Source organism: Antechinus flavipes, chromosome 3 (assembly GCF_016432865.1).
Source record: "Antechinus flavipes isolate AdamAnt ecotype Samford, QLD, Australia chromosome 3, AdamAnt_v2, whole genome shotgun sequence".
Taxonomy (NCBI): Eukaryota; Metazoa; Chordata; class Mammalia; order Dasyuromorphia; family Dasyuridae; genus Antechinus; species Antechinus flavipes.
In genome coordinates this window covers 634,417,895-634,427,951 of record NC_067400.1, presented here as the reverse complement: position 1 = coordinate 634,427,951, position 10,057 = coordinate 634,417,895, and the positions used below count along the sequence as shown (strand labels likewise).

The 10,057-nt window shown below is 40.8% G+C and overlaps 1 protein-coding gene across 1 annotated transcript; it reads right to left on the bottom strand.

Moving 5' to 3' along the window:
• Positions 1–987, bottom strand: LOC127556909 (vomeronasal type-1 receptor 4-like). Its single transcript, XM_051990425.1, has one exon. It carries the CDS (start codon positions 985–987, stop codon positions 1–3), a length of 987 nt encoding a protein of 328 aa, XP_051846385.1.
• Between the last annotated feature and the right edge of the window lie 9,070 nt (positions 988–10,057).

Below are 10,057 nucleotides of genomic sequence, written 5' to 3'. Positions count from 1 at the left end.
CTAAGACTTCTGCTGAGGATGAAGACTGGTCCTGCAGCAGGGAGCACGGCTGGATTGATTCCCTTCAATGTGAATCAGTAAAAAGGGACTGAGTATTGGGAAACACAATGAAACCAATATAGTTTCTGGATACTGGACACTGGAATTAACAGAGTACACATCAAATAGCAAAAGGCCACAGCTCACACAGTAAGTTGTGATAAAGGTGCCCACCAGCAGCAAGATGGTTTGGGTGGCCTTGATCTCTGGAGATCTCCTTGTAGAGGGTCTGGTGCTGTGAATCTGTTGGATTCTCTGATGGTGTCTGTGCAGGAGAAACACCATGTAGCTACTGGCAAAACTCATGCAGCCTACAAATAAGAGGTCTCGAAGAGAGGACAGGAGACTGATGTCTGAAAGCACATTTTCCCAGTAGCAATACTGAAGGTCCATTCCCCTGATGTGGCTTTGGTTGCTATTCTTTGGGCCCGTTATATACATTGGTACATAAATATCTACGAGCATGGTGAATATCCAGCACAGGACACACGCGGGTCTGATGTACTTTGTGGTTTTGGTCTTGAGAATGGCCAACCTAGAGCTGTTGGGACTGATGATAACTGCCTGAAAGGCACTCAGGAGCCAAGTGATGCAGATAGAAGAGCCTCTGCCAACTCTTTGGATGTAAAATATAATTTTACATCCATAATTCCCTAGGACGTATACTGACCTGAAATGCAATAATGCTTCAGGGATCCCCTTAAAGAGCAGCATGATGGCATTGGCCAAAGCAAGTTGGGCCAGAATGGCATCCAGTGGCCTCAGCTTGTGGTTGGTCAATTTGGCAAAGCTATACAAGAAGAGGCATAAGCCATTCCCAAGGAGCCCAACTGCAATCTGACAAAGGGAGATTATCCTTATGACATGGTCTCGTAGAAGCATGCTCTTGGAGAGGCCGGCAGAATTGCAATCAGAGCCAGAGGTTCCTTGAGGGAAAGAAATAAGCATTGCTTAAGCACCTATGGCTACCAGGCATTTCCCTGGACACTGCAAAGAGATTATCTTGGTTGGTCCTCACCAGAGCCCTGTGAGATAGCTGCTGTTATATCCCTGTTTTACCCTTGAGGACACTGATACTGAGATTGAAGGACTTTCCCAGTCTCATCCTAAGTGTTTGAGGCTGGAGTTTGTCTCAGGTCTTCCTGCTTCCATTGCTCTGTCCATTGTACCACTTAGCAGCCTCTTGGAACTAGGTAGAAGAACACTGCAATCAGTATGCATTCCCCAGGACAGAGCAATCCCATAATCAGCCTTTGATTTTTGGTGCAAAAGTTTAGGACTCTATGGGAGCTAATGGCCATTCTTCAGTGTCTTCCAAGTGAGGACACAAAACACCTTCAGGGACACATGGGTAGATAGTGCAGCAGGACCTTTCTTGTACCCAGCAGCCTTACACACATTCATCATCACCCAGGCAGGAGCTCCCTTCTTCTGCTGCTGCACTTCCCCTTCCCAGATTGCCCAAGTTCTACATGACAGTCCTGGGACAAAGTCCTGGGAGGGGTGAAGCTGCAGGAGGCTGTGATGAGCCTCAAATGCTCCATTCTTGGATTTCTTAGTGAATACTTTGTTCAGTCACAAAAACCTTGTTCCCATCTCTGGACTCTCAAATCACAGCAGGGATGTCTAGCCTATGTGGCCCCTGGGAGCATGTAGATACACACACTTCCACACATCCAGGAGAGGGCATACCTGAATCTCATACTTCAGGACTTCAGGCACTTGGGATTTTGTCCTTGTGGTTCTTGCCTATCCTGAGCACAATGCTGTTACTATTTAATGGCTGACTGATAAGCCTTAGAAGGAATGAAAATTCAACCAGGAATTAAGTCTGGCTTCACAGAGCTCAGGTAATCATCAGTCAGTGTCACACAGTCCATTACTGGATACCTCTTTGCCACTTTGGGGGACAGATCCAATACCTATACTATGGTATTTTTTGTAGGGATACCCTGAGAACTCCCAGGGCAGTATCTAGGCTTAATGAGACAGGGGATTAGTGACCTTTTGTCTGATTAGGAGAGAATTAGTCACATTTATAAACCCAGTTCTTCACTCTTGTCAACATAGACACAAGAGCGTTCAGGGAAAAGCATCTACCTTGATAATTAATAATAAGTGCTCCTGCTTGTGTTATAAAGAGTTTTTGAAAGAGAATTCTAAGAAGAAAACATAAGAGAAGTGGAGCTGTTGTAGCTTGTGTTCAGAGAAAAGAGCAATTGGAGACAATTCTTGGGAAATATTTAGAGGAGGGGATGAAGAATTTCATCAATATCTGGAGTTCCTTAGTTAGAGTAAATATGAATATCCAGTCAAATGAAGAGTAACTGTCCCCTTGAGAGCGGGAGGTGACTCATGCTGTGTTTAGAGCCACATTATTATAAGTAAACATATGTTATTGTGATAATTATAAAAAGGAAACAAGTTCTAAGAGAACGAGAATGAGGAGGTAATTAGAGAGAGCCCACCATGACAGAATAGAGGCACGATCCAGAGACTCAGAAGGACAGGCAGAAAAAGGATGAAGGATGGGCAACCTGAGGCCATACCCCCACTCTGTTACTATCAGTGTGTCATCAGACTTAAACTGAAGTTAATTTGGAAAGCTACCAGGCCATACAGGTTGGACTTCCTTATGAAAAGGAGGTCATCAGTACACTTAAGGGTTTACATGTAATAGATAGAGTGCCTAAAGAACTACAGACAGAGGTTCTCGGTGTTTTACAGGAGGCAGCAATAGCAGCAATAAAAATTCCAAATACTCAGTAGGAAGAAGAAATCACCTTCCTCCCAAGGCTATTATGAAGTTCCAGTGGGGTAAGAGGGGAAAGGAAGAAATCCTTATTAAGTATTTGCGAGAACTAGACACTAAGTTTTCCCCTTTTGCTAAGATTTTCCCTTTCATAGTAACAAGCTGGCAATTTTCAACCATCTGTTCTGTGGAGGATGCTGGGAGAGCTCCTTGGGTGTTGATTGTGGAAATTAATAGGATTGTTAAAGTCACCAGGACAAGTATTGATAGCCTGGCCCCCTTTCCTTCACTTGATGCAGAAACAATTCTAAGTTAGGGAAGTGCGGGGAGGGGAGGGCGGGTACAGCACTTAGATGCAGGAACACATCTGACAAAGAATCTCAGGGAGGACTTGGGATCAACAATGAGAGAATGGGGCCACACTTTGTAGGGCTGAACATTCCCGGATGAATAACTGGGTTCAAAGTGGAGGTTCTCTCATGGTTCTGATGGAGTACAATTCTAGGGAAAAATAGCAGTGAGGAGGTCCCCTGACCTTAGAGTGCTCCTCAACTAACAACCTGTCAATGATTCTAAAATCTTCTGGCCTTAGGATAGTCCTATAAATACTACTGACAGACAGATAATCTGCTGGTCAGCAATGACCAAGTTCCTGAGACAATGGTGAATTGGCCACCCTGGGAACCTACCTGTTAGCTATAAAATTAGCAAATAAGTAACATGTATAGACCACCTCTCAAACCCACCTGTTAGCTATAAAATTAGCAAATAAGTAACATGAAGCTCTGGTCTAACTTTGTCCTATATAAACCCATCTTCTTTCTCTCAGCTCCTTGCTAAACTTTTTGGAACTTAGCCCTCTTCAATTGGCATTACAATTACAATAAATTTTGCCCCTTGTCTTGCAGATGGATCCAAGGTGAAATTCTTTTGACACCTCACAACCCGGTCTGCAACCGCAGCATTTTTGGATCTCCTTTCTGAACCTCAATAGTTTGATGCCCATTTGGGTTGCGTTCACTTGTTGAGAGTTCTAGCACCTCTGTTTGTGGCTTCTCCCAAGATAGTGTGATCTGGGACCAACAATTGCAATGCTAATCACAGTAATAAAATAACCAAGTAGCATGGAACAATTAAAAATTGTGGATAATTTAAGATTTAAAAAGCACTTCATAAATGACTCATTTGATGCACACAACAATTCTGGGAGATAGATGCTATCATTGTCTTCATTTTACAGGGAAGGAGACTAAGGCAAACAGAGAAAATGACTGGCATCTGATCAGCTACCCATTATCTGAGGGCAGAATGAAGTCACAGATAACTGACTCAGTTTAGCATTCTATCTACTTTGGTCCTCATCTGTCTCCTTCAGCCTCTCCCTGCTCATGGACAGAGTTGACTCTGGAGTCAGGAAGACCCGAGTTCAAATCCAATATCTGATACACACAGGCAGTGTGCCCATGAGCATGGACCTCAATCACTGGTCCCTAAAGGACTGCTCAACATGGAGCTTGCAGTGACAGCTCTGCTCTGACTCACATAGGGAAATTCTTACAGGGAGCTCTCAGCTCAGTTCAATCCCAGTTCCATGCCCTGTGTTAGGGGCCAGATGGCACATGAAAAGAGCATTGGGACTGGAGTCAGGAAATCTGAACTGACCTTACTCTTAGCCGCAGCATGACTTTGGACAAGCCATTTAACCTCTGTTTGCCCCAGTTTTCTCAAATGTAAGATGGGGATAATAAAAGCACCTGCTTCCTAGGGTTGTTATGATGGCATAGTATTTTTTAAAACATCTTTGTATATCTTAAGGCAAGATAGGTGTTAATTGGTGCAACTATGACTCCAATGTGTACTGCTGCCCCGGCCACTACCACTACTGCCTTTTGTCAGAATTGCCTGTCTAGGAGTGTGAGGAAGGATCTCATTGTAGTAATAAGCATTTCTCTTTTTTGCTGGTGATTTTGAACATTGTCCCACAAATTTTTTAATATTCAACATTTTTCCATTAGAAAAATATTCTTTTGGCCACATGGATAATTTACATATATTTAGAGTTAGGATTAGAGTTGGATATTTGGGACAGTTTATTAAGTATTTTATTGATTCTCCATTTATTTTCTGCATTAAGTATCTTATTTGTGTAAGTCACTAAGATAAAAAGAACACACAAAGAAAAAATGCTAAGCAGTTATTGCTCTCAAGACCTGTCTCTCTGAATTTAACTTAATCTGATTTTAACATAATCAGCACCTGAGCAGCTCTCCCAACATCCTCTTCAAAGTCAGTAGCAGAGTCCTGCTCTCAGCCTAGGTGAGCTCCAGCACATTAATGTGAAGGGGGCAATTCTCTCTCCTGGAGGAGGCCCTTGGTGACAAGTTTGTCCCCCGTCCCACACACAGGAAGCCTGTTCAGGATCCCATCCCATCCCTACCCTGCCCAGTATGAAGGCAAAAGTTGTCTCTCTTTCTCTGTAGCAACCCTGAGACTGGCAGCAGTGCTTACCTGGGTGCCTGCTGTGCTGCTGAGGAGATAGGAATTCTGTCCATGCGAGCGCAGGTGGCGAAGCCAGGGCTGGAGTTATAGGGACCGGACGCCTGAGCTCATCTCCCTCTTGGAGTTGTCATTATCATGTCACCTGCAGCACTAGGGACACAGTCTTCTCAGGGAGTCAGTGATGGCTCCAAGGGGAAACTCTGGCCCTGAAGCCAATCCCCATCAGCAATTAAGCCTGAGACATGAGAGTGCTGAGCCGGCAGCTGCAGTAACTGAGAGAAAAACTTTGTTATGTTCCTTACGGGAGGGAGAGGCAGACATGACCAAACTGTGAGCACTGAAGGCTGGCAAACAAGGATCTCTGGGACTGTCTCTGTCCATGGTCAGTCCCCAACCCCACACCCTTGGGTGTGATACTCTGGCTCCAAAGTTGGGCTATAGAAAGTAAAAGGCATTTGGGTCACCCTTCATCATGCTCCTGGTTTTTCACCTGGAGGTTTTGAAAACCACAGCTGCAGATGTGGTTTAGATTCAAATGAAGGAAATGACCTCCATGAACATTTTCTTAAATGCATATTGTGGGAAGTCTTTCGTGTGAGATAAGCTAAGGAGCCAGTGCAGCCATAGCAATGATAACTTTTTCAGTAGAAAACTCCCCCAAGGAAGGCTCTATGCACTGTGCATCTGTCTAGTTTGAGGCTGCTCCACCCAGTAGGGAAATTAGCATGTGTTGTGAGCCTTGTCCACTTTGTACTCCAGAGTGACTGTGGAGAGCCCAGAAGATATGAATGAATATGTCCTACTTCTTCAACATCATGCCCTGTGGCTTTGTTCAGGACATTTGCAGGATCTCACCCTGAACCATTTCCGGTCTAGCTACATTGCTTTTGGACTCCTGTGAATCTCTCATGTCTTTCTTCTTTAGGAAATTCATCTTTAGAAAATCTCATCCAGAAAAGAGTAGAATCTGCTTCAGTACTCATATCTAGTTGGTACCCTCTACTTTTCTTATTGGACCTTCTTGTTGGAAGGCATGACCATTGAATTCCAGATCCTCTGTTTAAGGAGTGAGCTCAGCACTGTTTTCCTTCCATTTTGCAGCATCTATATTGCTTTTATTATGTTTGGATCTTTTGTATTCAAATCTTCTCTTCTCTTCTTTACCTTATCAATTAACTGAGGGACAGAGATTATCTTTACCTCGAGTAGACACAGTCTTCCCTATCTCTCCTCCTCCAAATTAATAGTATTTTATTTTTTTCTAATTCAATGTAAAGATAGTTTTCAATATTTAGTTTTATAAGATTTTGATTGCCATTTTCTCCCTATCTTCTTCCCACCCAGTCCCACTCCCTAAAATAGCAAGTTATCTGATATAGATTGTATATGTAAAATTATATTAAGCACAATTTCTACATTACTCATGTTGTGAAAGAAAAATCAGAAGAAAAGGGAAAAACCATGAGAAAGGGAAAAAAACATAAAAAGCGTAGATAATATGGGAATTAATAGTTTTCCTTAAAATGATATGTAGCATCTTTCTAAAACTATTAATACATCTTATGTGAAATAGGGATAAGCTAGAAGCATTCCCAGCAAGATCAGGAATGAAAAAGGGTTGTCCATTGTCATCATTATTATTCAGTATCATACTAGAAATGTTAGTTTTAGCTATGAGAAGAAAAAGAAATTCATAGAATTAAAATAAGCATTGACAAAACAAAACTATCACTCTTTGCAGATAATGAAATAGTTAGAGAATGCTAGAGAATTAGTTGTAAAGCTACTAGCAACAATTAACCCCTTTGGCACCACTGCAGGATAGAAAAGAAATCCATACAAATCACTGGCATTTTTATATGTCACCAACAAAGCCTAGCAGGAAGATATGGAAAGTGAAATTCCATTTAAAACGTCTGTAAATAATACAAAATATTTAGTAGTCTACCTGTCAAGACAAATCAAGGAAGTATACAAACAATTATAAAACATTTTTCACACAAATACAATCTGATCTAAACAAGTGAAAAAATATCAATTGTTCATGTGTAGTGCTAGCTAATATAAGAAAAATAACAATTCTACCTAAATTAATCTACTTACTCAGTGCCATATCAATCAAACTGCCAAAACAATGATTTTATATAGCTAGGAAAAATAATAACAAAAATAATCTGGAAGAACCAAAGGTTAAAAATATCAAGCAAATTAATGAAAAAAAAAGGAAGAATACAACTTAGTTGTAAGTGGCCTAAAACTGTATTATAAAGTGGAGGGCCATCAAAACATCAAAACATTTTATACTGGATAAGAAATAGAGTGATGAAAGCCTGAAGTCAGAAGGACCTGAGTTCAAATATGATCTCAGACACTTAATACTTCCTTGTTGTGCGACCCTGGGCAAGTCACTTAACCCCAATTGTTTTGGCATTTTTAAGAAAATTTTTTTGAATTCTTCTCTAAATTCTCTCTGGGCCAAGTACCATTTAATGTTACACTTTAAAGTAGGAGTGTTATGAGCCAGAACTCTGAACTTGAAACAAGGATTCTTACAAGGTACTAAGTGGAATTGATGAGACAATGGTTATCTATTTTAGCATGGTGCTTAATAGTTCTCCAAGTTCAGTATGATTGATTTAATCTTATAACAAATAATGGTTTCATATAATTCATATAATGATTGGTTTATACTCAATGTAGAGCATATAAGCCAGGCTCTCAGAGCCAAGGAGAGAGATTCATTTTCACCTTCAGTAAGGCTCCTGGTGGCTCTCCTGGGGGACTGAGAGAGCTCAGATTCAGATTTGGGGAAGACAAGCGGACTGGAGGCTGAAGCACAAGCCCTTGAACTCACATTCATTCATCGCATCTCACACCCTATGGGGGCCTGCTCCTGCATTTTCTCCATTGAAACCAAGACTCTGGGAAGTTCTTTAAGAAAGTTAACTGGGCCCCAGGAAAGGAGATAAAACTTTGAAGGAGATAATAAAAGATTTGGACTTTAACCCCTGGCCAGTCTTGTGGTGATCACTCTGAATTGAAAAGAAGGCTGCCCCAAAGACCTTCTAAGACCTCCAGAAGACCACCAAGAACATTACATATGAGAAGCTTTTTTTTTTAAACTTTGGTGTCCTCCTTTGAGGATGAGTCCCAGTTCTTCTCTATTCCCATAGTATGCTTCTATAGTTGGATTCTTTTTTCTTTGCCAGTTTATTATTATTTTTTTAAATTAGTGTAAGCACTTCTAATCGTGCAGTGGGAGGATGATGCCTCTAGCTTCCCTTTAGTTCTCCCCTCTGACCTGGAACCCCAAATCAAGAGCTCCATCCTTCTGTAAGTGCAAGTGCAAGAGCATCGTCCTTGCTCCAATGCCTCTACACTCTTGGTGTTCTGGTTCCTTTTCACTCAGCACCTTGCCTCAGCAGCACAGTTGGGCCTGGTATTTCTAATCAGCCAAAGTTCCCTCAGTCTTCTGGGTCTGAAACCCCAACTCCACACGGTCTGTGAGGTGAAAGTCACTTGGTGTTTCTATGGAGGTAGCCTGAAGCTGTTTGCACTTGAGTTAATACTTGATCTGAGGGTTTCTTTGGGTCTTCTTGCTTGTAACAGTAACATCCTGTTCTGCCCCAAGGCTTCTTTGTGTTTTACCTGTCTATGTTAATTCTGAAGTACAAATTTGTTTTGTTTGTGAGGGAAATCTGAAGAGTTTGAAAGTTATAGCTCTACTGTGCTATCTCCCCAGAATCCTCAATTAATTTTTAATTTATGGAATAAATAAGCATTTCCATAACATAACACAGTAAAAAAGATGATTGCATATGAAATGTAAGTCTACTATGTACAACTTGCTATTCCTTTCAAATATACAAGTTAATTATTATATACCTTTTTTTCTTCTCTGCTTCTCATCTTAGAGAAGGTTACCATGAGATCTATCAATATATCTATCAATGATTATTATACAGAAGCTTCTATTTTATTAGTTGTTTCTTTGAATGCAGAAGCATCTTTCTTCATATGTCGTTTATAATTAATTTGGGCATTTATAATTACATTTTACTATGAACAAATGGTGGATCAGTGTAATCTGTGTATTCAGTGCACTGTTTAGGCAATAGATCAGAAGAGATCAGAGCTCCCATGTGAAAGATACTGTAAAGATAAAATAACAGCCCTTGCTAACAGATTGTATTGGGAAATGAGAGAAAAGGAACAGTGAAAGATGACAGTTATTTATATGAAAGGAAAGATAGATGTGCATGTAACATAATTTGAAAAAAAAATTTTCAGAAAGATTTTCTTATTCCTTCTTCATGAAAACTCTTTATGCATGTGGATTATCTTATGTCAGTCATTCAGTAAGCATTTATTAAGAACCTATTATAGCACACCTGTCAGATTGGCTAAGATGACAGGAAAAAATAATGATGAATGTTGGAGGGGATGCGGGAAAACTGGGACACTAATGCATTGTTGGTGGAGTTGTGAACGAATCCAACCATTCTGGAGAGCAATCTGGAATTATGCCCAAAAAATTTTCAAATTGTGCATACCCTTTGATCCAGCAGTGTTTCTATTGGGCTTATATCCCAAAGAAATACTAAAGAAGGGAAAGGGACCTGTATGTGCCAAAATGTTTGTAGCAGCCCTGTTTGTAGTGGCTAGAAACTGGAAAATGAATGGATGCCCATCAATTGGAGAATGGTTGGGTAAATTGTGGTATATGAATGTTATGGAATATTATTGTTCTGTAAGAAATGACCAGCA